We start from the raw sequence: 26,615 nt of genomic DNA on the forward strand, positions 1-26,615 counted from the left end.
ATGGCATCTCTTTGGCTTCGATGCCAGTATACAGTATGGAGATAGGAATAGGCCTTCGGGAGCCAGCATGAGCGAGGGGGTGGAGCTCTTGGACCCGCCCCCTTGTTTACTTCTTGGTTAGAACTGTAATACTGCGCCTGCGCACTGGCCGCTCCACCTTTAGCGTCTGTGACATGTGACCTGAAACCTCGTGGTTCAAGTTTAATCACCCCGTTCTGAAAAATGGTCACATCCATTCCTGTTCTAGAACTGATAGGGACGCTACCACTGTCTGGGCTTGAGGGGATTCTCCTATCCGGATGTGACAGCACGCTGACCCGGAAAAGGAGGGGGCCAGGGCAGTGGGGTCTCGGCCGCGGCTATGGAGGGAGCCGGTTATAGGGTAAGCACTGAAGACGCATTCTTTCGCTTCTGTCTACGCGAAACGCCCCCCTCCGGTAGTCGGCTTCTTTCTCAGGACTTGCAGGGACTCTGGGCGCCCAGCATATCCTTAACAAGCACACCATTCCCTTAATATATCCGCTGTCACCTTTCCTTCCACTGCCCTAGGGAGACCCTTATCATTTAGCCCCGCCCCCTGGGCTGCTGAGATGCTCTTCTGGGTCTGGCCTACTTTGGAATGCACTCCCTTCTCCCCTCCCCATCCTCAGGAATCCCAGAGAAGCCTGTGTATCCTGGCTGTTATTAAGGCTTCACCACTCGGGGCCCCATCCCCTAGGTTAAGGAATCCGGGCCCCGCCCCCCAGTGAATAGCTCCTCCCCTCGTCTGCTCCCATTGGTTCTCACTTGGGCCCCGCCCCCTCGAGTGTCCGCACGCGCTTGGGCCCCGCCCTTCAATGGTTTCCGTTCCCAGGTGGTGTTTGAAAAAGGAGGCGTGTATCTGCACACCAGTGCCAAGAAGCACCAAGACCCAGACTCCCTCATCGCTGGCGTCATCCGTGTTGTGGAGAAGGTGGGACTAGAGAGAGCAGGGTTCGGGCAGGCCCAGAGCGGGATGGAGGCGGCATTTGTAGGAGTATAGTGTGGAGGTCAGCGATGGTACCTTAGGAAGGAGAGGTGGCTTTGTAAGTCTGAGGAGCCAGAACTGGGAAGAAGTTTGGAAATATGCTTTGAGGGAGTTTGGAGGGAAACCCCTCCAACCCCTCTTTGTTTCCCTCAGGACAATGATGTTCTCCTGCACTGGGCTCCTGTAGAGGAGGCTGGAGATTCCACCCAAATCTTCTTCTCCAAGAAGGTAGGCTTCCCTGGATTCCTGCTTCTCTGCTTGCTTTTTTCTAGGTCGGGGCAGTGGAAAGCACCTGAAGGACTTGGGTACAATTCCAGACCTACCCTTGGGGCATGTCCTGGTTGGGACCTAAGTTCTTTCTGCTCCTCAGTTTCCTCTTCTCTGTGAAATGGGGCTGAAGATGCCCATTCAAAGAAAGAAAGCAGACACTATGAGTTTTGTGGCCATGGGGACAGCTGCCTGCCTCCTCACCCCCTTTGCTTCTTGGGAGATCCCTGTCAGGGTGCAAGAGGACAACTCAGCCTGTGGATTCAGGTTCCACAGGCTCTTAGCCCATAAGAACTTGAAAGAGTGTGGCATTTTCTCTGGGCAGTCCTGCCATCCATTCAGAGAGGGAACAAGATCTGACAGAGGCTACTCACTCCCTTTGCCAGGATTACTTCCTTCTCTGGGTACAAGACCTTGCCCTTCTCATTTCCAGATGTCTCGTTGTCAGGCCGTTGTACCAGACAGTGCTGGAACCCAGAGGTGAATCCAGCTCAGACACTGCCTAAGTTCTCCCTCACCTCTCATTCTGTTTTTGAGAAACTGAAGCACAATGAGAGGAAACCCCTTTGCTGAGGTCAGAAAAGCTAGGAAATGTTGGATCCTGGATTTGAACTCAGACATACCGATTCCACAGCCTGCTTCTTTCTGGGTAGTTGACGTTTGGGCTGGGACTCTAAAGATGAGAAGCAGGCAAGGATATATTTCAAGGGGGACTTTCCTGGCAGTCCAGTGGTTAAGACTCTGTGCTTCTACTGCAGGGGCCATGGGATCAGTCCCTGGTGGGGGAGCTAAGATCCCACATGCCACGTAGCACAGCCAAAAGCAAAAGAATATATTTCAGGGACAGCAGGAGGAAGTGTGTTTCAGGGCACAACAGGACATGGGGTGTCTCTGTAGAGGGTTTTGCTGGAACGATGGTTGGGCCTGAAATGCCAGGCTGAGAAGCTTGGACCCTGTCCTGGGGGCTGAGGGGAGCCATGGGAGGGGAAAGGTGTGGGTATGGAAAGCTGCCTCTGGGGGGTCATGTGGGAGATGGATGGACGGACCAAACGGAGAGAGGTTGGAGGCTGGGAGATCAGGGAGGAGGCCAGTGTGAGGCGCCAGGAAGAGAGGATGAAGCCTCAGCTGGGGCCATGGGGTTTCGAATGGAGATTCCAGAGTCTCCCTATGGAAGTTGAAGCAGCAGCAACCCGGATTTTGAGGACTTCAACCTCAAAAATATTTCAATTGCGAGGATTTCAACCTCACAGGCAGTCCGAGTGCCTTTCTTGAGAATATTGCAGTGCTTCTTGGTGCTCTTATTTTCAAATAACAGAAACCTACTGAGAAGGGGCATCAGTGGGAAGGGCACATATGAATTTAGGATACATTCTGCTTCAAGGAACACAAAACTGGGCTGGACAACACATTAAGCAAACAAGCTTTTTTTTCATCTCACAAGATTCCAAGAGGTATGAGGCTGGTGTCCTTGGTTCGTGACATCAGGGCCTGGATTGCTGAGAACCTACTGTGTTGCTGTAGTGGCCTTTAAATGACTGCTTCAGCTGCAGCCATTGCATCTGCCTTTTAAGGCAGGAAAAGGGGGGCCAGCAGGGTACCAATCATTATCTGTCCTTCTCATTAGGAAAAACAAGAGATTTCCCAGAAACCTTCCACATCAGGAGTTGCATTTGGCTATATGTAATAGAAACAGGAGTACCAGTGGCCTAAGCAAGATAGCAGCTCATTTCTCTCTTTATGAAGCCCAGAAGTCAGCAGTACAGGTTCATATGTTATCAGTGACTCTGCTTCCTTCCAACTTTGCTCTGTAATCCTCAGCATGTGGCATCTGTCCTCAACATGTAGCATCTGTCCTTACTTAAGTCTGCCTTGTGGTCCAAAAGGGCTGCTGGAGCTCCAGCCTTTTTAACTGTTTTTATTCACTCTACATGTGTATCTCAGGTTGGCAGAAGAGCTCTGCTTGTCACGATTACACAAGGAAGCATACTGCTAGATCAGCCACCATCTTAAAGGTCTCCATTCCTTGTGGCAGCAGGAAAGAGATCTCTAGAAGTCTTGCCTTGGCAGTTAAACAGTCCATCTTGGAAGTGATGTATCCCAGCCCTTTGGCCAGAACTAGTTACGTCTCCATTCAGCCAATAGAGATCAATGCGTTGTAACCCTATTGTATGCCCCAGAGGCGGAGAGCTGCAAATATTTGACAAACAACACTACTGATTATCATTATTTTGTGTAAACATTGCCAAAATTGTCAAATTCTTCATGTTACAAAACAGGGAGGACAAAGGTGGCTTTGCCAGGGGCTGGTTTGGCAGCTTGTGGACAGGTGTCCCTGCCATTCCTTGGCCTTCCCTTCATGGCCCTGGTTAGCTGCCACAGCTCCCAACACCACATCCTCCCTTGACAGCACATATGTTCACTCCTGTAGGTGCCTTTTTATCAGGAATTTCCCTTCTTCAAACTCCCCACAGATGTGCCTTCAGCTCCCATTGGCCAGAGTTGGGTCCCTAGGCCACTCTGAAATGCAGGGAAGGCTGGGAAAGTGGATATTGGGAGATTTCAGCTTCTTTTGTGGGAGAGGCTTGTCAGTCTGGAAGAAACAGCAGGAATGGCTGTTGGGTAGACCCACAGTCTGGGTCCTTCTAATCATGCAGGGTTTTACTGCAAGAGTGACAGAACACCCCAGTTACTTTAAGCAGCAAGGTGTTAAATGCAAAGAAGTGGAGGCTTACAGAATTTTTACAAAAGTTGGAGGAATAGGACTGACACTGCAGAATTGACCTGCCAGGGGAGCTGCCACCATTGCCAATATGAGGGCAGGGCTGTAGGGAATGGGACTGTCATTGGCATTGTCAAGTTCAAGAACACTACCATCAAAGCTGCTAATTGGCCCCACTGCTGCCCCAGTTACCGCTCTGTGTGCAGGAAGATGAAGACATAGATAAGACTCCTCCTCTTTCCTTGTCAGCCAAACACCAGCCAAAGGGCAGGAAATTGCCCTTATTTGATTTCCAGTTTGTAGATCTGAGTACATCTGATTGGTAGGCTCTTGTGCCTGGAACTCTAGCTGCAAGGGAGCCTGGAAAATGTTTTACCTTTCTAGCCTTTCCCATAGAGGAAGAAGGCACATGAGCTGTGAATTACCTCACAGTTTCTGCAGTCTTCACACATTTTGTCCCCTCCCTGTCCTCCTTGGCCCATGGCCAGCATCATCAGCGTTTACCAGCTCTGACCCTCAACATGGCCCCTCTCTGCATGGTTTCCCTGAATCTGCCCAGCAGGCCCCTGAGCTCTTGACAGTAAGAGTAGCCACTGGCCAGCCCCATGCTGGGAACTTCATGTTATTTTCATACCAACATTTGAGCCAGCTACTTTTTTCTTTTATTCAGATAGAATTCACTTACCATAAAACTCAATAAAATTAAAACTTTATGAAAATTTAAAATTTTCAAAGTGCATAATTGCAGTGGTTTTTTAGTATTCACATGACTTTGCAGCCACCATGACTATCTAATTCCAGAACATTTTATCATCCTTGAAAGAAATCTTGTGCCTGTACTCCCCTCCCCCAGTTTCTGGCAACCACTAATCTGTTTTCTGTCTCTATAAATTTGCCTATTTTGGACATTTTATATAAATGGAGTCATACCCTAAGTGGATCTTTGTGACTAGCTTATCTAGGTTGTTTTCAGGTTTCATCCATATTGTAGCGTCTATCGGAACTTCCTTCCTTTTTATTGCTGAATAAAATTCTATTGTGTGTATCTACCCATTTTGTTAATTCATCAGTTTGATGGACAGTTGGGTTGTTTCAGCTTCTTGGCAATCATGAATAATGCTGCTGTGAACACTCATGTGTCAGTTTTTGTGTGGGCGTTCATGTTTATTGCTCTTGGGTGTATACCTAGGAGTGGAATTGCTAGATCATATGGTAATTCCATGTTTAACCTTTTGAGGACCTGCCAGACTGTATTCTACAGTGGCTGCACCATTTTACATTCCTGCCAGCAGTGTAAGAGGTTCCAGTTTCTCCACAGCTTCACCAACACTTGTTATTGCCTGTTTTTTTTAATTCTAGTTATCCTAGTGGATGTGAAGTGGTATCTGCTTATGGTTCTGAGTCGAGTTGCTCTAGTAATACTACCTACTTATTTTAAGCGCAGTGACCTCCGGCAGTCTGACTGCATAGCACCCCAATCCCTGCTTAGCTACCTGCTTCCCATGTGGGGGTGCTTTGGTTAGAGCCACCATCAGACTTGGCTTCGAGTCCTGGCCCAGCCCCTGGCTGCATTGGGTGACCCTGAGAGCAAGTGCTGTGCCCTTTTTGTGCCTCAGTTTCCCTCTTTGTTCAATGGGGCTACCTCCTAGGGTGGCCTCGAGGCTCAGATCTGGAAACTCTGAATCTACAGTCCCTCAGTCTGTTTTCCTGTCTTCCCCCAAGGACACCAGTGGGGGTGACTCCTGCACCTCTGAGGAGGAACCGACCTTTGACCCCGGCTATGAACCCGACTGGGCTGTCATCAGCACTGTGCGGCCACGGCCCCGCCACTCAGAGCCCACGAGAGGTAGACTAAGCTGGTGCCCTGGGGGGCAGGTGGAGACGTGACTTACCCTCAGTGGTCATGGCTCCTACGGGCTTTGCTGGCCATGGTCAAGATGGCCACCCACACTGGCCTCCAGTCCTAGAAGAGTGGGTGGGGGTGCAGGGCGGTCCAGCATGGTTGGCATCTCTGGGGTTTGCAGCCTTGATCATCCTGCCACGCTCCCTGGTTGGCTGTGGGCACCCCCACGTAAGTCCTGCCCCTGGAATTTTCCAAGCTGTGGGGGTGACAGTTGCAGGGTGACAGCGTAATTCGGGCCATCCCGGAGTCACACAGGGTGCTGGGGTCACCAGAGTAGGTATCTAACCCCCTGGGGGTGGAGAAGCCTTCCAGGAAGAGGTGGTAACAGAGGCTGGCTCTGAGGGACACTTGAGAGTTTTCTCTCCCCGAAGAGAGAGCAGCGGGGGAAGGCCAGAGGTGTGGGGCGCTGGGTGTGTTTAGGAAACCACAGCCTTTTCGTTGTGGCTTGAGTGTGGGGTCTGGAGGGAAGAGAGGGTCGGAAATGAGACCGACGGGGTGGGGGGTGGGGCAGGAGACAGACCTGAGGGGCCGCAGGGAGCCTGGGGAGGTTTGGGGGAAGGCATGCGTCCTCGGGGCTCCTGTCCTCGGGGCTCCCCTCCAGTTTTACTCGGTTCCTTTCCCAGAGGGCCTGGGGCTGGCTGGTGGTGGGCTCTCAGAAGCTGCCTGAGCTGCCTCTGGCTTCCCCCCAACCAGCCCCCAATGCTGCCGCCCCCCAGGTGCAGAGCCCAGCTTCCCCCGGGGCTCCTGGGCCTTCTCGGTGAGTCTGGGGGAGCTCAAGTCCATCCGCCGTTCCAAGCCAGGCCTCGGCTGGGCATACCTGGTCCTGGTCACGCAGGCCGGGGGCTCCCTGCCCGCCCTGCACTTCCACCGCGGGGGCACCCGCGCCCTGCTCCGCGTCCTCAGCCGTTACCTGCTGTTGGCCAGGTGAGCCTTGTCCCAGGCCCCACCCCTCCACACTGCAGTCTGACCCCTCCAGGCAGTGAAGGAAATACAACCCAGATGGATTTCAAGGCAGAAAAAGAGAATTGAGTGCCGTAGATAACCACAAGGTCAAAGGGTAGTTTGACATCAGGCAGGACCCGGGTCCCAGAATGTAGAAAGAGTTGCTCTTTTTCCCTCTGAGTTTGTATCATTTTCTGGGGGCCCTGGTGAGTAGAAAGCACCTCTTTCTCACATTCCTACATCCTGGGGCTGCCTCTCGTTGGCCCATCCCTGAGTCAGTCACCCTGGCCAGCGAGGTGGAAGCCCCTTATTAGCCAGCCCTGGGCCGCACCTGGGGTCCAGCTGTCGTCTCAGGCCTGACGTGAGAGATTCCCCAAAGGCCGTTGGGAGGCTGAGACAAACACGGGGGCACCTGCCCGGGTGTCACCCAAACGCCCTGCCTGCAGCTCCCCGCAGGACTCCCGCCTCTACCTTGTCTTCCCCCACGACTCGTCGGCCCTCTCCAACTCCTTCCACCACCTCCAGCTCTTCGACCAGGACAGCTCCAACGTGGTGTCTGTGAGTCCCCAGCGCCAGGCTGGCCGCTGTGGGCCAGGAAGGGCGGGCCAGGGAGGGAGGGTGGACTGTGACCGCCCCTCGGCGCTGTCCCCAGCGCTTCCTCCAGGACCCCTACTCCACCACCTTCAGCAGCTTCTCCCGTGTGACCAACTTCTTCCGGGGAGCCCTGCAGCCACACCACGAGGGGGCCTCCCCTGACCTGCCTCCAGCTCCTGATGACGAGCCCGAGCCTGGGTTCGAGGTCATTTCCTGCGTGAGTATCAGTGGACGCTGCTGCTCTCTGGCTGTCACCTTAGGCACGGGACTGCATTTCCCTGGGCCTCCATTTCCCTGGTGAGGTGGGGATGCTAACAGCAACACCCTCATCCGCTTGCATGAGTGACTTTGCTTGTGGCCTGTGTGCCTGTTATTATTGGGGGGATTTTCCTGACTTGGAGGGTGACTTTTTCACTGACCCAGGCAAGGAGATAATTCCTGGCCTGAACGTACTGTCTGTCCATCCACCTAAGAAGGGCTCTGAGCTGACTTGGAGTGGCCCAGGGCGAGGCTGGGGAGCACTGTGGGCCCAAGGCCCTGGGCTCACTCATCCTGTGTCCCCCAGGTGGAGCTGGGGCCGCGGCCGGTCGTGGAGCGGGCGCCTCCGGTCACGGAGGAGGAGTGGGCCCGCCACGTGGGCCCCGAGGGTCGCCTGCAGCAGGTCCCTGAGCTGAAAGCCCGGATCTTCTCAGGGGTGAGGAGCTGAGTGGGTGGGCAGGGCCGGGCAGCGCGAGCAGGCGGCCAGGGGGAAGTCCGTCTGAGCCGCTCTCCCTCCTGCCCTCCAGGGTCTGAGCCCCAGCCTGCGGCGTGAGGCCTGGAAGTTCCTCCTGGGGTACCTGAGCTGGGAGGGCTCGGCCGAGGAGCACAAGGCCCACGTGCGCAAGAAAACGTGAGTGAGGAGCCGTGGCCCCGGCTGTCCCGGGCTCCAGCCTCTGACCACCCGGCCTCCCAAGTCAGCTGGAGGTTTCTGATCAACAACGCATCCCAGTGGGCAGCCTGGCACCAGCACGCTGCACGTGCACAGATGGGCTGGCTCCCGGGACGGCCGCCGACCCGTGTACAGGGCGGGTGCACAGGGCAGCGGGCCAGGCCCTGCCCCTGTAGGCCCCGTAGCCCATCTCTAATGCCGTTGCCATCCCAGCGCTGTGTCAAACCCCATGGGGCCACCTCTCCTCATTCCTAGTATATCTTGTGCCTCTGCTGTGTCCTGGTCCATGCCTCTCGTGCTCTCTGTCCAATGGTGGTGACAAACTTTGAACAAAAGCCCACAAAGGTGTTCTGTGTCATGAGAGATGGTCGGGAAGGGGAAGCACGGGGGGCGGTGACCTGGGCTGAGCCCTGCAGGATGAGGAGGCGGGGGGATGTCCTGACGTCTCACCTCTCCCTGCCCCTCAGGGACGCGTATTTCCGCATGAAACTGCAGTGGAAATCTGTGAGCCCGGAGCAGGAGCGGAGGAACTCACTGCTGCACGGATACCGCAGCCTCATCGGTGGGTCGGGGGCAAAGGTGGGATGGTGAGACTGGAAACAGCCAGGAGGGGACAGAGGGAGCCCCCTGCCTCCCTAAGAGCAGGGGCAAGGTCATCTGTGGGGATGCGGGGGGAGTGAGATGGGGATGAGCAGGGATGAGTGGCCAGGATGGGGTGGGGGCGGGGGGGGGGAGGGGAGCACGGGAGGGGAGCCAGGCTCCTTGGGTTCAAATCTGCCAGCTACTCACTGTGAGATCTTGGCAAGTGATTTTACCTCCCCAGGATGCAGTTTCCCCATCCGTTGATGGTTTAGTAGCTGTCAGCTGCTGGGAGGGTGTGGCGAGCTGGTGAGCGTGAAGCATAGCACCTCATGTGAGATGGTCTCTGGACGACCCACACCGGTGGCTGGCAGGGACAGGGCCCCGCCTGTTTCATACCTCTGCACTCTGTCCCTTTCATTGCAGAAAGGGATGTGAGCCGCACCGACAGGACCAACACATTCTATGAGGGCCCCGAGAACCCGGGGCTGGGCCTGCTGAACGACATCCTCCTCACGTACTGCATGTACCACTTTGACCTTGGTGCGCTGCAGCCCAGGGAGGGGCTGGGGCCGGCCTTCTGGGAGGGATGGGGTTCCAGGCCTGGGCTGGGCCCTGACCCCGTGTCCCCCCAGGCTACGTCCAGGGCATGAGTGACCTTCTCTCCCCAATCCTCTACGTCACTCAGAACGAGGTGGATGCCTTCTGGTGTTTCTGTGGCTTCATGGAGCGCGTGGTGAGGCTCAGGGCAGGGGAGGGAAATGGGCCCCCTCAAAGGCTGGGGCTCTGGCTCCTCACGTGGCCCTCCCTCCCACAGCACGGGAACTTTGAAGAGAGTCAGGAGACAATGAAGCGACAGCTCGGGCAACTGCTGCTCCTCCTGAGGGTGCTGGACCCGCCACTCTGCGACTTCCTGGGTACGTGTCTCGGCGGGTAGGCAGGGGATGATGGTGGGGCCACAGACCTTCCCACAGAGTCTTGGGGAGTGGCCACAGACAGCATCCAGGATGTTTGGACATGGTGCAAACAAGAGAAACATCCCCACAGAACCCAGAACGGTTATGTAAAAGCAGGACTGTGGTTTGGAGCAAAACCCCAAGGAATGCACACGTGTGTGCTCCATGCACCCCCCCCCCCCCCCCACACGCTCCTGCGGCCTGATGAGGTGGCTCCTTCATGTCTCGTCCATTAGACTTTTCAGATGAAGGACCTGGGCAGGGCTCCTTGCACTCCTCATCTCCACCCAGCTCTTATTGCCACTCACCCCTGAGCCAAGACTGGAAGCTGGCTCTCTAGGCTCCTGGGGCTGGGACTGCTGCATTTCGGCTTTAAACTTTGTCTGCATTAATTGTTCATTGTAAAAAAATGCAGGAAATTCAGGTGAAGATAAGAAAGTTAAAGTTGCTGTTACTAGTACTGTTTTTTTGTTTGTTTTTTTGCTAGTACTGTTCTTTTGAACGCAGATGGTGATAAGCTAGCTTACTTATTTGTGGGAATTTCTTCAGTGAAATTTAGGATCACCCTGGGGAGGGGAGACATAGCTGGTCTCACTTTACTGAAGAGGAAACTAAGGCTTAGAAAGCACATGCCACTGCTGGGGGCACTTGGATGTTAGCTGCCTCTCTGTGTCACTGAAAGTTTTCTACATCATCAGTCTTACCTACTACATGGTGTTCTGTCAGTCTTACAGATGTACAAGAATAGGTTTAACCTGACCTGCTGGACGTTTAGGTTATTTGTAGTTTTTCACAGTGATGAATTTATATTCATTGGATAATTTCTTTAGGTTAAATTCCAAGAAGTGATATTCAGTGCAGTACATATGTTTACATCTTTTGAAACATTTGTCCCCATTGCTGCTTTTCCAGAAAGTTCTACCAGCTTACGTTTTTGCCAGCAGTGTACACGAGGGCCCATTTCCTCATGCCTCCCCCAGCTTTGGGTGTTGAATAGATTTGAGTCTTCCCTCATGTGGACTCTTCTTATTGCCTCCCTTCTGAGAGTGGAGACCATGGGGCTAGCTCACCTCATCTGGAGCCTGGGAGGCAGGATGGGAAAGGTCCCCGCTGACCCCAAGCATCCCCGCCCCCGCTCTGAAGCGCTCCTTCCACTTGCCTAGACTGGTGCGGTTCGAACAGCCAGCGTGACTTTACTTAGAGTCCAGTCCGACCACTGGGCACCCTGTGAAGTAGAGTGGGATTGGAGTTGGTTTAGCGCTTGCTCTCGGCTGAGCGCTGCCCCTCCCACTGCTGTCCCCCCCTAGACTCCCAGGACTCTGGCTCTCTCTGCTTCTGCTTCCGGTGGCTGCTCATCTGGTTCAAGAGGGAATTCCCCTTCCCGGATGTCCTTCGGCTGTGGGAGGTGGGCCAGCCAGTTTGGGTGGGAGGGCGGAGGAGGAGAAATGGGTTGGCTATACTGCCGATGGGCGGGGCAGCGAGGTTGGTGGGAGGTGGGCAGGACGTGGGGGAGACCTGGGTGGGACCTGAGGCAGAGGCTTTGCCGTGACCCCCTCCTTCGGGCACTGCTAGGTGCTGTGGACAGGGCTTCCCGGCCCCAATCTGCACCTGCTGGTGGCCTGCGCCATCCTGGACATGGAGCGGGACACCCTCATGCTTTCCGGCTTTGGCTCCAATGAGATCCTCAAGGTGAGACCCTGCCTCCCTCCCAGGCTGCTCCCTCCCCCTGCCCATCCTGACCTGCGAGGAGGAGACACATCAGTTGGGTGTGAACTCTGTGGAGGTCGGCGCTGCCCCTGTGCCGCTACACCTTTCCGTAGTAGGTACTCAAAATTGGATTGTTGAAAGTGTGATTAGCTAAGCTGTGAGCACGGGGCAGAGAGACGGGGTCTGTTTTTCTCCTACCCCATATTATCCCTGGCTTCCTGCAGTGTCCACACAGAGCATCAGTGGGCCACCTGCCCCTTCCCCAGTGCATTAGTGTGAGGCAGGGCCGCGGGGGTGGGGCTTGGTGCCCTTTTCCTTCCTTGAATGCTGCGCCCTGCAAGCAGCCTGAGAGCGTGACCTCTCCTGGTCCCCAGCTCCACTGTGAGCCCTAAGAGGGCCAGCCTGGCCTGTCGTCCCTGCATTGTATGCCCAGCAGGAAGCACAGAGTAGGCGTTCAGGCGGTGGTGGCTGAGTGCTTGCAGGCAGGCAGGCAGGCCTGACCCCCCGCCCCCACCCCCCCCACACCCTCCTCTCGCAGCACATCAACGAGCTGACCATGAAGCTAAGCGTGGAGGACGTGCTGACGCGGGCCGAGGCCCTCTACCTGCAGCTGACCACCTGCCGGGTGAGTCCCTGACCCCTCCCGAAAGCCCCCCAACCCCCAGCAAACCTCTGACTTTTCGCTCCCTACCCCCCAACCCTCCAGGAGCTGCCCCACAACGTGCAGGAGGTCCTAGGTCTGGCGCCGCCCACAGAGCTCCAGAGCCCCTCGCCCCCTGCCTCCCCACTGTCGCTGTCGCCCACCCGGGCCCCACCGGCTCCGCCGCCCCCCGCGGACACAGTCCCGCAGCCTGACAGCAGCCTAGAGATCCTGCCGGAGGAGGAGGAGGAGGAGGAGGAGGAAGGCGTGGACTCCTAACCGTGCTGGACGACGGCGGCCTGGCTCAGTACAAGACACTTTATCCAGCTCCCGCCCCACGACCCCGCCCCTCGGGGAGGCTGGGGAGGGGAGGCGCTAAGAGGGGCGGGGCTCTCCGCCATGCCTCCTGTCTCCTCTTAGCTGGTTTCTTGAAACTGACACTTTGCTATCCAGTTGGCCTCGAGGAGGTGGAGGAAGGAGGCCACTATATTGTCTTGGCCCTGGATGGGGAGGGGGTGGTGGCTCGTGGTCTCCTCTGACCACTCTGCAGAGTCGATGTCACACCACTGTGACCCTGATCCGGCCAATGAGGCCTAAGAGGAGGCCCCTTGGGGGTGAGTGGTGGGGGTTTGTGGAGGCAGGGCTCCCTCACCTGCCTTGAGTTTGGGGCTTTTGGAGGAGTGAGGATGGGGTGCTGGGGTGTGGCTGTCACCTAGCAGATGTGCAGGGGCACATCCCGGCCATAACCAAGATGGAAGGGCCTGCAGAGCTGCTCCCTCTGGGACCCTGCCTACCAGCTTCTTGTTATGAGAAAAATAAACTCGTGTTTAACCCACGGTTGGTTGGGCTTTTTGTTACTTGCATAAGGATCCCTGTGTCGTGACAGCTGTGGTGGGCGCTGTGATTACCGTTTACCTGTACCTACTACTCCCCCAAATGGAGCCCTACGGCCCAGAAAGCAGTAGGACAGCTTCTGGGGCTCCAGGACAGGCGCAGCCCCTTCTACCGCGAGGGCTACTGGTTTTGCTCCCTGCAAAGTGGGGAGGCGACTGAGCCAGGGAGGGGGCGGGACCACACGGCTGTTTCCAAAAATACTTTAATACTGGGTCCTGTTTTGGGTCGTGTGCGAAGCGGTTATCGCATGTAAGGCTGGAGCGTGGGTGCCCTGCCCCTTTTCGAGGGGCCACGGGTGGTGGTGGTGGGCGGGCGCCGCGTGCACATGCCCGTGCTCCACCCTGGGGAGGATCTGGGGGTTGTCCCAGCTGCCGGTCCGGCCGTTTACCCGACTGTTGATCAAGACCGCGGCCCGCAGCGCCGACTTGACGGCCGTCTCCACCCAGCCGTGCGGGTAGGCCGTGTGCTCGCCGGCGAAGTAGATGCGGCCGTAGGGGACCGCCCAGTCGTACTCCCGCTCCTCGTCCCTGTCGGTGTGCCAGAGCATCGGCGGCTGCACCACGAAGCCGCCCTGGCTGTGCGGGTCCTCCGCCCAGCGCTTGACGATGCCGGTGCCGTCCCAGAGCCGGTACACGATGGGCCCGTGAAGCGCCGCCACGTCGTCAAGCGCCAAGCGCAGCGCTTCGGCCTGACTCAGGCCAGCGAACGTAGCCGCCGCGTCCGACCACGTGTACGAGGCGAGCAGCAGCGCCCCCTCGCCGGGCGGCGGGTAGAAAATCACGCGCGATGGGCGGTCGGTGTTCGAGTGGCCGCCCTCGATGTGCTCGTCGTGCCAGAAGGGCCGGCGGAAGCTCAGGAACACCTTGGTGGCCGGCACGTAGTGCAGCGCGCGCACCGTCTCCTGCCGCCTGCGCGTCAGCGGCGGCGTGAACGTGATGCGCTGCAGCGCCGGCCCGCTCACCGTCAGCAGCACCAGGTCGGCTGTCAGGGACTTCAGGTTCCGCTCCGGGCGCGAGGCCTCGATGTGCACGCTCACCTCGTGCGTCCCCTGCTTAATCGCCACGACGGGCGTGTGCAGCAGCACTGGCCCCGACAGCGAGCTCAGCAGCGCGCGCGGCAGCAGGTCCCAGCCCCCCACGATGCGGCTGTACCTGCGGGCGGGGCGGGAGCGTGACGGGCTCTCGGGCCCTGCACCTCCCCGGCGGCCCCTCCCTGGGCGCTCCCCGCTCCCCGCTCTAGTGCTCCCCTGACTGTTCCCTCTAATCCCGGCCCTTCATCTACCGCCGCCCTCTCCCGTCCCGACAGCCCCGGGGCCCGGGAACCCCGCCGCGTCCCCTCGGGGCCACGCCCCTCTCCGGTACCTTTCTTCCCCCAAGGACCCAGGATGCGGGGGCGAGTGTGGCGGGATCCGAGCGCGCGTCTCTCCGCCCCCTGGGCCTCCGGCCCGACCTCTACACGCCGCGCCCTCCCCGCCAGCCCGTCCACTCCGTACTCGCCCCGATCGGCCCCCCGACGCCCGTCCAGTCCGCCGCCTCACCGGAGCAGGTCGCTGAGGCAGCTGTGGGCCCGCAGCGCCTCCGCAAAGCTGAGATAGAAGAAGCCATCCTTGGACATCACGTCTCCCAGGAGCCGCACGGCCGGCTGGCTTAGGTTCCCCTCCCCGAGGAGGTATTCCTGGGGGGCGGGCGCGGGCCCGGGTCAGGGCGCAGGCAGGCTGCACCTGCCGGCTCCGTCTCCACTCCCACGGGGCCGCTCCCCGCTGAACCTCTCGGTTCAGTGCTTAGTGCGGTTCGCTGGACCTTAGCGATACCGTCCTCCCTCTTGTGACAGATGGAGGAAACAGAAGCCCAGAGAGGGGCGTGTCTAGCCCCGTCAGGCAGGGAGGAGGTGGCAGGCCCGGGGTCCCAGTTTCCTGACTTCTGACCCCCCCCCCACCAAGGCCCCGTGGGCACCCTCCTTGTCCTGTTTCTCAGACAGCGACAGGGAGGCCCCCACTCACCAGGAGCGTGTGCTTTTCAAACTTCATCATTGCCTTTCTGCAGCCCAGTGTCCTGAGATCTTTGGTGGCCTGTGGTGGGACAAGCAGATGGCGCTGGGCTGTGGGGATAGGACGGGGAGGCCCTGCCTGAGGTCCAAACCTGGCTTCTCTTCCCGCTCCTGCCCGCAGCCGGCCATTTACCGCTCTCTGTTCAAGCTGCAAGGATGTTGCCCGTGCTGTGCCCTCTGTCTTGCCCTCCGCTGCAGCTGCGTCGCCACCCTGGGAAGCCTTCCCGGGACGTTCCTACCCCTCACGCCCCTGCACTCAGCCCACCCAGACAACGTCTCACGCATCCCGGTCGGGGGTTATTTTGCCTGCCTCTGTCCCAGCCTGTGCGCTCCACGCAGGCAGGGGTGGAGTCTGTCTCAGTCAGCGCTGTGTCCTTCTGGACCCAGAGGTTATTTGTCAGTGTAGTTATCTGTCACCTGGATCGTTGTGGATGCAGACAGAAGCAGAGTCCCTTCTGCCACCCAGCCATCAGTCCTGACAGGGCACAACTGCTCACAGGGGTTTATTCACGGCACCTCCCCTGCCCACAGCCTTCCCGCGGCTCCCCAGCGCCGCGAGCCGCAGAGTTCCGGCCCTCAGCCTGGCATTCAAGGCCCCTGCCAGCCCCTCCGTCAACATCTCTCAGGGCAGCTCTGGGTCTACAAAGCAGTGTCCGGTGCCCAGACCACCCTCGGGTCTCCCCCACCTCCACACCCCTGCACTTGCTCACCGCCGCTCATCTTTCCTGGGCACCCGAGTGGCCATTCTTTACTGCTCTGTTCAAGTCTCATTCCCTCCTGGAAGCCTCGCTGCCCCTCTGATTTCAGCCCTCTCCTTTGTCCACCTGGCTTCTCCCTCATGGCCAGGGAACTCCCCAGAGGAGGTGTCCCCTCAGTCACTCCTCACCCACTCACCCTTCCCTCACACTTCCCCAGCCTCCCTAAACTGGGCAGTGCCAGGGCACAGAATGGCCTAGACTAAGTGCCCACCCTTGTCCATGAGGGGAGATGGACAATTAGGAGGCTGAGGCTGTCTCCTCCCTGAGGGCATCAGGGAAGGCTGCCTGGAGGAGGGGACATTGGAGCTGTTCTTGAGGGATGAGAAGGGTTCCCTGGGTGCGAAAGGGAAAAGGCCTTCCAGGCAGGGCCAGTGACATGGATGTGGGATGGTGGACAAGCACAGTGGGTATGAAGGATTACAGAGCCGAAGGTGTTTGGGCCACCATGAGAGTTTGGGGCAGGCAACAAAAATTTCTTGGAGAGAAGATAGGGCTAAGTGGGAGCCTGAGGCTGAGGCACTGGGGAGCACAGGGGCCTGTGAGCAGGGCAGGCCAGGGTGAGGATGCAGGGAGAGGTCCAGGCCTGAGCTGGGGCTGGAGCTGGGGGGACAGAGAGGTAGGAACAGTGTGAGAGGGTCGAGGGCAGGATGGATGGGGCTGGGGCCTGACAGGGAAGGCAGGAAACAAGGATGGCCCCTGAGTTCCGGCTTGTGACTGGGGGTGGTAATTATGGCACTGTTGTGAGCGGGGGAACCCAGGAGTATGAGTGGGTTCAGGGAAGGTGCCAAGCTCAGTGGGAGCTAAAATATCCTGGCGGATGGCCAGGGGGAGACAGGCATAGGTCTGGATCTCAGGAGATGGACTTGGAAAACATAAGCCTTCACATCATAGTTTAAACCAAAGGTGTAGAGGGACCTCCTTGGTGGTCCAGTGGTTAAGACTCCATGCTCCCAATGCAGGGGGCATGGGTTCCATCCTTGGTCAGGGGCCAAGATCCCACGTCCCACATCCCACATGCCGCATGGCACAGCAAAAAAACAGAAACAAACAACCAAAGGTGTAGAAAGGTGAGGCTGGCCAGGCCAGTGTGTGGGTGAGATGGAGATGGGAGATGGGATCAGCAGGGCTTACGGGGCAGAGCCAGCGATGGGAGACCAGAAGGAATGGGGAAAAGACAGGCCAGGAGGAGGAGACAAGGGGGCATGGGACACAATGACTCAGAGGATGGGGCAGTGGGACAGGGCTGCAGGGCGCCTACCCTGTTGAGAGCCATCTGGTAGATTTCTTCGGGCGAGTGGCCCTTCTCCTTGGGGTGCAGCTTGTAGCCCAGCTTCTCAGGCATCTTCTCCACCACGTAGTTCCGCAGCTTCACCTCGTTCACCTCTGTCCACGTGTTCTCGTCATACTGGGTGAACGTGGTCAGGTTGAGTCCCAGGCTCTTGCAGAGCTTGTGGAGGATCCTGAGGGAGTGGGCGCTGCGGGTGAGAGTCAGACGGGGGACGTGGAGGCCCCTCTCCCCAGCGGGGCTTGGGGAAGGGAAGGGCGTGGATGGGGCAGCTGGGAGGGGGCTTGGGGCTGGGCATGAGGCTGGAGTGGGGCTAGATTCTCATTTCATTCCCGTCCGTGCCAGGGATGGAAATGAAATGGGAACAAGGCTGGAAGGCTCAGGGCGGTAGGGCTTCAGGATTGGGTTTGGAGCAGGAGTTCACGTTCACTGGGGATCAGGTGGGAATGGGGACATGGTTGGGTTGGATGGAGATGGAAGCTGGGGATGGGGAAAGGACCAGGGTTGGGGAAGATAGAGCTGGGGGTCTGGAAGGGCTGGACACATGGCCTGAGCACTTCAGGGGTACAGTGGTGGGGCTGGAGCCGGGAGGCCTGGAAGCGGCCGTTAGGAAAAGGACAGAGTTCGAGGCTGGGTCTAGGCCTGACTTGAGTGGGGCGCCAGGTTTGGGGCAGAGCTGAAGTTCATGCTGGCACCAGAGCAGCGATCATGTTGGGGATCCGGTTGAGTCTGGGCGCGGCGGCGGGGCTGGGGTGGCCCCGCGCCTGCCTGGCCGCCAGGTCAGGCCTCACCTGTGCGAGCTGGGCATGCGCATGGCTCCCAGCTCCCCAATCCAGCCCGTCTTCCGGTCCCGGTAGGTTGAGATGCGGCCCCCAATCCTGCTGTCTGCCTCCAGGATGGTGACCTGAGGGACGAGGGGCAGCAAGCGGGTGCTTCAGCTCCTCCCACTGACCCCCCATCTCCACACTGTGGCAGCCCCCCCGCCTTCCATCCCCACAGCAGCGCAGACGCAGACTAGAGAAGGGCCCTTTTCTCATGGAGAGGTGGGAGGGGCTGGTGGGAGAACAGAAGGTCGTAGTGCACATGTACAACGTGACAGTTTCCAGGCTGCAGCAGGAAGGCTGCTGGCCAGATCTTGGAGGGACTTCCCAGCTCAGGGAGCGGGGAGATGTCTTGTGCATACGGAAGCCACGGGTCGGCCCCATCTCACTCTTGGATTTCAGTGAGAGAGACGGTGGTTAGACGTCAGGGGGCACGTCCCCTTGTGTGGAGTTTCCATCTCCATCAACACAAATTCCCCTAGGAGTCTGGTGGAGGTTTCAAGGGACTTCCCTCCAGGATGAGAGTGAGGCAGGGAAAGTCCCCTGGGTTTCACGTTAGAGCAGAGGGTTCCAGGCCTTGCTGCCCAGACCACGAGGAAAGCACAGCTCCCTCTCCCCACCTCCCATCACCCTGACCCCTCAACAGGGACGCAGCAGGTCCCTCCCCCCGGGACTCCAAGCCGCAGTAGGAAAGACTCAAGGTAGACCGCAAGCAGCACTTCTCACCTTGTGTCCAGCATCGCCGAGCACCTTGGCAGCCACCAGCCCGGCCACGCCCGCACCAACCACAATCACCCTCTGGGGCTTCGAGGTCCGATTCAGGCCCAAGGTCACAACGTTGAGCAGCTGCTCGTAGTCGGGGTCATGCATGCATTTCTCGAAAGGGTCAAGGCTGTGGGCAGTTTGCCAGTTGAGGGTGGCCGCCAGGCTGAGGAAGATGGGGACCAGGGCGAGGAGGCGCCAGGCTGCGGGGAGGAGTACAGGGTCCGCGAGCCAGTCAGCGGGTGTGGGGGGAGAAAAGTGGGTTCCACCCCCTCCCCTGCTTACTTACCCAAGGGGTCCATGCCTCTCGGGGGGAGATGTGTCTGGGTTGGAGAGGGAGCAAGGGCCACTGTGACAGGAGCCTGTGTCCCCCCAGCCTGGCCCGCTGTGGGCTGCCCCGGTCCCCCCTCAGCCCTCGCGCGCCCCTGTGGCCCTGGTCTCTGCACGTGTGTGTCCCCTGATGCCAGGCTAGCTGGCTCCCGGTCTCCACTCACCTGTCTGCCCTCCACTCCTGTCTCTTTCTCTTCTCCGTCCCCTTTTTCTCACCTCCTCCTGGCCTCCCTGTTTCTCCCTTCTCTGCCCTGCTCACCCCATCTCCCTATTTCTGGGGGGCCCAGGCTCTCCGCAGCCTCCTCGCTACCTCAGCCTCCGCAGGGAGAAGCACCTCCTCTCTCCTCTGTCCCCTCCGCTTGTCTGCTGAGGCCTCCCTCTCGGTCCTTAAGCCGAGCTGAGCTCCGCCCTCCACTCCCTTTTGGGAAATCGAGCTGTGGGAAATGAAACTCCTTTCTTGTGTGGTGTGTCAGATGCTCAGAGTCTAGTTGAGGCTGCAGGGGGCGCGGTGGTGGGGGAAGGGGTCGGGAGGAAGCAAATCCGTCTGTTTTCTTCCTCTTGCCCCAAATAGTTCAGGGGGCAGTTGGAAGGCTGGAAATAAATACTCAGGTAACTGTGCTAAGTGCGGGGGGCTGCACCCCGGCCTGCCCCGAGCCCTTGGTCCCCCTCACCTGATCACAGGGCCCCTGTGTCTGCCCTCTCCTCTGCCCTCTCCATGTCCTTCATTCTCTGGGTAGGTGGAGAGGGGATCTCTGGCCTTGGGACTGCGTGTTCTGTGCGACAGCCTCTGAGTGCTTCTCTGTGTCAGCCACCCCTGTGCCCTGAGGGCCCTTGCTGGCTCCCCTCCCACAGGGCTGCTCTGAGCCTCAGTCTCCCCCTCAGTGAAATGGGCACAGCAAGACTCGCAGGCAGCAGCACGGCGTCAGCAGCACGAGCTCTGGGCCAGCCTGCCTGGGTCCTGAGTCCGGCACCTGCGTCTGTGTCTGTCAAGTGGGGGCCACTCCTGTGCTGCTGGGAGTAGGCAGTGAATCCAGGTCGGGGCCCCAGGAACAGCACCCGGGTCAGTAGGAAATGCCAGCTGCTGCTGCCGCGGGGGTGCTAGAGGGATTCAGTGAATGTTGCCTGAACCCCAGCCCTGCACAAGGAGCCCTTCCCACGCCCGCACTGAGAACCACTGTGACGCTCGGCTCAGGCTAGGGCGTCGGGGAGGGGCCACCTCGGAGATACTGCCCCTGGTGCGTCTGTCCCTGTCCCTGTCTTTGGCCAGCGCCACCTGCTGTCCGTAGGCACTTATCTCCTGAGGGGTAAGCGGCAGGCAGTGAGAACAAGATGACCCGGCTCCAAGGAGCCCCCACGTGGCTCATGGCTTTGGGGCTTTAGCCAAGGGGACACATGGCAGGTCCCTTGAAGGGGTGGGGGTGGAGAGGCAACCTTGGGGATTTTTCTTGGGGGTGGAGGAGTGGGGAGGAGGAAGGCCAGAGGGTGGCAGGTCCTCTGCAGTAATCAGATGGGAAAATCCAAATAGTAAATCAAAGAGGGATGTGGTTTGGGGTACGGGGTTGGAGGGAGTGCATACGAGTGAGTCAGAAAACATCTGATACGGGTGGGTGGGAAGGCAGTGACCAAGTAGGAAACAAAATCAGTGAGCTGGACAGAGCCTCAGAGACTGACAGAAAGCCAAGGGTGAGAGTCAGCAAAACCCGGCAGCACGGGGGTGGCCGCTCTCTGAGGTGGCCTGTGCTCAGAGCTCTGCACTGGGCAGAGGAGGAATCTGAGGCTCAGAGGTGGCCTGGGGCTGGGCGGGGACCCCAGGACTTGCCCAAGGCTGCAGAGCTGGCAGGCCTTCCCATCACAGACTCTACCTGCTTCATTCACAATGACGTAGAGGGTAGGAAGGGGTGTCACCTCATCAGGACCTTACACATCTCGTGAGGGAGGGAGAACCTGGTCAGCAGTGGTGGGGAAGGCACTTGCCCCGAGTCCCACAGTGGGAAACGGCAGACCTGGGAGTCCGCTGATCCCAGGTCCCCCTTGTCCCCTGCCCAGAGGCCCCTCTGCTCTAGCCTCACAGCAATGTCCCACACAGAGAAAGGAAGCAGCGAGAACATGGAAGCAGCAAGGGGTGGAGGCAGCAGAGCGAAGGGGCTCCCAGGGCGTGTCTGGGCAAGGAGTGTTGGTCCCCAGAGCATCTTGGGGGACCCTCCCGGGGTCCCTGGGTCGACCCCCTGGTGTCTCCCACACAGGGTCTCTGCTCACAGTCCCCTGGCTCTGGGCACACCCCCAGCTCACCTCCTGGACTCCATGGAAGGCATGCAGGCCTCACCCAAGAGACCCCATGCAAGGAGTCAGGTGGGCAGGCGAGCAGGACTGACAGAGGCTGTCAGGGCGAGGTCTGCTCGGTCTCCTTGCTGCTGTTAAAGTGACTGTGGGCACTGCTTAGTACTACGTGCTGGATACTCTACATGTTCTACTTCATTTACTCCAGTGACAACTCTGACAGGGTGGGTTGACTGTCCCCATTTTACAGTGAAGAAAACTGGAGCCAAGGTCAGGCACCGGCTAAGAAGTGACAGAACCTGTGTTCGATCCCGGCAGCCCGGCTCCAGGCTGGTGTTCTTAACCACTTGGTTAGCTCAGGCTCGTGGACTGGGGGTGGGGCTGGGGCAGCGGCGCTGTGTGTCGCACCATGCAATTGGGACCATTTTTGTGGGAAAGGTCCTGTGCATTGTTGGCTGTTGAGTAGCACCACTGGCCTCTATCGGCTAGATGCCAGTAGCACGTGCCCCTCAAGGCTGAACAGCTACAAATGTCTCTAGACATCACCAACCTTTCCCAGGGGAAGGGGAGGCAGAATCGCCCTGGCTGAGAAGCACTGAGCTAGGGTTTGGTCCCAGATATGGTCCATGGTACAGTTGGCAGGAAAAGAAATGCTGGAAGGCCGTATAGCAGAGGTTGTTTTGGGGTCAAGAGATCATGAGTAATTTGGGGGTTGCTTTGGTAGAACTAACTGGACCTTTCAGAGTCATTCCCAATAACATCGAAGAGATTGGTGTTAGGGTTGAACTTAGGGTATGAATTAGGGTCATGAAAAAGGTGGTTTGGATCAGGCTAGGTTTCCTAAGCTTGTGAGTAGGAGACACAGGACACACAGTGAGAACTGAGGGTGGGGCCGATGGTGGGAGAGGCCTGGGGTTTCCCACCAGATCAAGTATCTGTTTACTTCAGTTGATCTCGGGGTAGTCTTGTTTTATGATGGTGTTTCTTAAAAACGTCAACCCTTTCAGATAAAAATTGTCTTTAGACTGAAAACCCTACCTTGTTTGGCTTGCTTCTAGAACCACAGTGACAGTTCTAACCTGAAGCAGCCAGAGGCCTGGCCCTGGCCCCACAAGGGGCCTCTGTGGCCCCTCAAGGCAGCTAAGAGTGATGGCAGCCACAGAGATGGGTGAGGGACAGAGCTAGTGCCTCACATATATTCTTCCCTCTGAGTCAGTCCAAAGACCCTGAGTGGTCAGTATTAAAACTGGATCATGGAGTCTCAGAGGAGGGCAGGGCCTACCCAGGGGATGCCAAGGGCCCTAGGCAGAAGTCAGGGATCCAGACCTGGATGGGAAGGGCGTAGAGAGCGGAGAACAGACCTACTTGAGGCTCCAATCTCTGGCCTGACCCCTAGACAGGGGCTCCCTTCCCTCAGAGCCCCTCTCCCCCGCCTTCCCCAGTTTCCAGAACCCCAGGGCTCCAATGGGGGCACTCACTGCATGGCTGACTCTGGCAGGCTCTCTCAGCGCCCATGGCCTTTCTGGTTAGCCTGGGACAGACGTCATCGTCAAGCGTGTGTGAAACCGGGGTGAGTGGTGCTGGTTTGTCCTGATTCCCTTGTTAGACCAGAGATGCCAGGGTCCTGGTGTGGGGTCAGAGCAGTTGGGAGGCTGTGGAGCGCAGGCGCTCCCTTCTCGAAAGCTTTTTATTACAGAAAATTTCAAACATATATAAAAACAGACTAGGATGATGAAGTCAGGTGCACTCATCACCTCACAGCCCATCTTGTTTCATTTACACTTTCTCCCTCCCCCACTGGATTATTTTACAGCTAACCCCAGACATACTATCATTTTATACATGAATACTTGAGGATGCGTCTGTAAGACAGGGGTTGGCAAACTTTTTTTAGAAACATTTGAGGCTTTGGGGGCCACGTGGTCTCCACCTTGCCTGCTCAGCTCTACCCTCCCAGCAGTCACAACACGTAAATGGACGGGTGTGGCTGTGTTCCAATGAAACTTTATTTACAAAACAGGAAGTGGGGCCACAGTTTGCCAACCTCTGCTCTAAAAGATAAGAACTTGGGGGGTAGGGATAAATTGGGAGCTTGGGATTGACATATACACACTACTATATATAAAATAGGTAACTAATGAGGACCTACTGTAGCACAGGGAACTCTCCTCAATACTCTGTAATGACCTATATGGGAATAGAATCTAAAAAAGAGTGGATATATGTATATGTATAACTGGTTCACTTTGCTCTACAGCAGAAACACAACATTGTAAATCAATTATACTTCAATAAAAGTTAATTTTAAAAAGGTAAGAACTTACTTGCTTTTTCAAAAATAAACTCCAATACTATTATCATACTTAAAAATGAAATTAAATCAATGCTTACACTTCCCTGATTATCTCAAAATGTGTTTTTTTTCGGGCCACACCATGTGGCATGAAGGATCTTAGTTCCTTGACCAGGGATCGAACCCGTGTCCCCTGCATTGGGAGCATGGAGTCTCAACCACTGGACCGACAGGGAAGTCCCATCAAAACGTTTTTTCTTAATAGTTGGCTGGAATCAACATTCAAAGAGCCCACACTGCATCTGAGAGATACTGAGTATCTCTCAGTGTCACTTGCAGTTCCATGGATGTGGGGGCCTGTTCTTAGAACGAGGCGGGGGGTGGGGGAGCCGCATCTGATGTGCCCCACGGCCCCAGGCGAGACCTGAGCCTGGCACAGCAGCACACCAGATCTGGGCTCTGCCTCGGGGAAATCTCTGCAAGTCTTGGGGCTGAACCAGGATGGTGCCTGGAGGTGAGGTGTGGGCGGTGCCCAGGTGAGTCTCTGGAGTCTGAAGTGATCAGTGCCAAGGTGTGTAAGGGCTGCGGGACAGGCCCAGGGGTGGCTCAGGACAGTTAGGTCTGGCTGCGGGCTGGCTGGTGTCCACACGCAGACCTGACTTCTGAGGGTAAGGGATTCCGTTCCTGGGAATTTCCAGAGAGCCGCTGGTCTGAGGACAGACTTTTAAAGCACCCAGGCAATTTCGAGGTTGACTGCAAACCTTGGGAGCAGTGGTGTGCTGGAGCTGGCTCACACCTGTTCATGAGAGCCGACCATTTAATTTTTGGATCTCTTTTTGGTTTTGCTTTGCGAGCCACTATTAAAAAATTAAAATATTTACAATTTTATTAAAAACAAAGACATGCCTTCATTGATTACTTTTACTATTACATATATACTCTCGAGGTGAATTAGTTGTATCTACACAGTGTGTGTGTGTGTCAATTCCCCAAATCAGCGTTCGGTGACTTCACCTTGGTGGCTTGAAAGCAGCCACAGTGGGAGAATTTACATCAGGGCAATGGGCATGTGCTATCGGTCAGGGCTTTCCCCGACCCTGGAGAGCACAGTGTTACCAGCACACCACTGCTTGGGGATCATCTGTTTCAACTTCCCTTTGGAGATCAAGGCTACTCTCCCTCTTTAAACCTCTGGCTGTTTCAAACATCTGACTCTTTCATGCCCAGCGGTGCCAGATGAGGCAGGGGTATCATCCTGGCGAAAGGGGCCAGGGCTATAAGGGAGGCGGTGGTTTGGGCGTGTCTTGGAGATGAAAAGCAAGCCAAACCGTAAGCCCACAGTTGCCACTCTTACCCCTAAACAGGGAGAAGAAATGCAGGAACAGCTTACTGAGAGAGATTCACCTTTAAAAGCCTCTGACTCCAAACTTAGTCACCACACTTGTCTTCATGTTAATTAATGAAGAGGAACTTAAGGAGAAGCCATTTGTCGGGACTGGCAAGGAAACACATCTGCATGCTTTCTTCCTGGAAAGGGAAACTGCAGTTACAATGAAGCCAGCATCCGCAGGGCAGCACCCAGTCAGCTGCTCATCCTATTGCAATCTCGGGGATTCCCCTGGTCCGCCAGGAAGCCGCTGGGGCCATTCCCCCCATGGCACCTGCGCACTGGAGCCCCCGTTCTGGCACGGTGATTTATTACAATCGCTCGTGTTCTTCAAAGTGGGGTGCCTGAGATCCCTTGAGGCGTGGGAGGTAAATATCAGAACTTCAATTTGTTTTTATTAAAAAAAAATACAACTATAAGAAAGCAAGCGTCACTAATGTTTAATATGCAAAGTAATAGGTATATTATATGCATCGGAAATGCAAGTTCAAGAAATTTTTTTTCTTATCATATTTGTGCCCCCTGACAGTGACCTCGTGGGCAGAGAATTACTGTTCCAGTTCCGAAATCCCAATGCCAGATTGGGATCTGGTATGTAGCAGGTGCTCCAAAGATGCATGCTGAACGAATACATGTAGGTAAAATACTACTTCCTATATTCTAAGGAGACTCAAGGCCTCCTCATTCAGGCGAGGGGGTCGGATATGGGTCCCAGATGAAGTCATGGCTCACACCTTGCACAAAGAGCCACTGTCACAGGGGGTAGAGCCTTTGGAGAGAAGCAACTGGGGTTGCCGGGGTCTCCCTCCTCTGGTTTGTTCCCCTCCCTCCTCTGGTTTGTTCCCCTCCCTCCTCCATGGCTTCTGCTTGGTTGGGACAGTGGTCCTTAAAAGCCCAAGATGGCCTGAGGAAGTGACTCATGACCGTGACTTTGGGAAACGGGACCATACATGTCCAGTGTCCTTGGGCACTCCTTAGCCAAAACACGGCTTAGTGTGGCCCAGGCTAAGGGAGGCTGCCAGGCAGACTTCCCGGCCTACACCAGGAACAAGATCTGAGTGTTTGGTATCACTAGTGCCTACGGGGGCCGGGGTCAGAGACAGAACGTTAGGCAAGCATCTGGAAATCATCTGATACAAGGCTGTAGCCCAGCTTCACCTGGGCTTCAGTTTCCCACTTCAACAGTTTCCACTGTTGAAGCATAACTCGAACTCTCTGGCAACCCCAGGTGACAGGGAGAGGAATGCTGCCAGCGACATGCCTTGGGGATGGTGACAGGCAACTTGATATTTACATGTATTAGAAGATACAACCCACCTATACAGGGTTTCCCCAGCTGCTCCTCTCCTGCCATCGGCACCAGAGGAACCCATGTTGAGAACACGTGTACGTGTGTATGTACGTGTACGCATGCCTCAGCAATGCATTTAGGTTTGCTTGCTTCTGAGTTTCAGACAAATGGCATCCCACTTGATCTGGAACCTGCTCTTTTTCCAGCCTTCTCCTTCTAAGTTATCCTCA

General features: G+C 56.9%; 2 protein-coding genes across 2 annotated transcripts; one reads left to right on the forward strand and one right to left on the reverse strand.

Moving 5' to 3' along the window:
- Window positions 1–9: 9 nt before the first annotated feature.
- Window positions 10–13,080, forward strand: TBC1D17 (TBC1 domain family member 17). Its single transcript, XM_057711439.1, has 17 exons — window positions 10–382; window positions 854–952; window positions 1,160–1,234; window positions 5,715–5,838; window positions 6,612–6,819; window positions 7,284–7,395; window positions 7,490–7,648; window positions 7,997–8,125; window positions 8,217–8,320; window positions 8,827–8,921; window positions 9,365–9,481; window positions 9,574–9,674; window positions 9,756–9,855; window positions 11,202–11,299; window positions 11,467–11,583; window positions 12,140–12,226; window positions 12,308–13,080. The coding sequence occupies exons 1-17, from the start codon at window positions 362–364 to the stop codon at window positions 12,518–12,520; spliced, it is 1,959 nt and encodes a 652-aa protein (XP_057567422.1). The 5' UTR covers window positions 10–361; the 3' UTR covers window positions 12,521–13,080.
- Window positions 13,081–13,337: 257 nt separating this feature from the next.
- IL4I1 (interleukin 4 induced 1) lies at window positions 13,338–23,165 on the reverse strand. The gene is given in 8 exon segments (XM_057712969.1): window positions 13,338–14,286; window positions 14,673–14,809; window positions 15,135–15,203; window positions 17,198–17,399; window positions 18,016–18,128; window positions 18,772–19,010; window positions 22,893–23,000; window positions 23,003–23,165. Coding segments are annotated over 8 exon segments (1,980 nt in total).
- Window positions 23,166–26,615: the final 3,450 nt, after the last annotated feature.

Source organism: Hippopotamus amphibius, chromosome 16 (assembly GCF_030028045.1).
Source record: "Hippopotamus amphibius kiboko isolate mHipAmp2 chromosome 16, mHipAmp2.hap2, whole genome shotgun sequence".
Lineage (NCBI taxonomy): Eukaryota > Metazoa > Chordata > Mammalia > Artiodactyla > Hippopotamidae > Hippopotamus > Hippopotamus amphibius.

Excerpts from the sequence above, each read along its gene's own strand:
- TBC1D17 (XM_057711439.1), top strand. The coding sequence starts at position 362 with ATGGAGGGAGCCGGTTATAGG. Across the intron at positions 11,584-12,139 it reads GCTCCAATGAGATCCTCAAG|CACATCAACGAGCTGACCAT; the intron begins GTGAGACCCTGC and ends CTCCTCTCGCAG. Across the intron at positions 12,227-12,307 it reads TGCAGCTGACCACCTGCCGG|GAGCTGCCCCACAACGTGCA; the intron begins GTGAGTCCCTGA and ends CCAACCCTCCAG.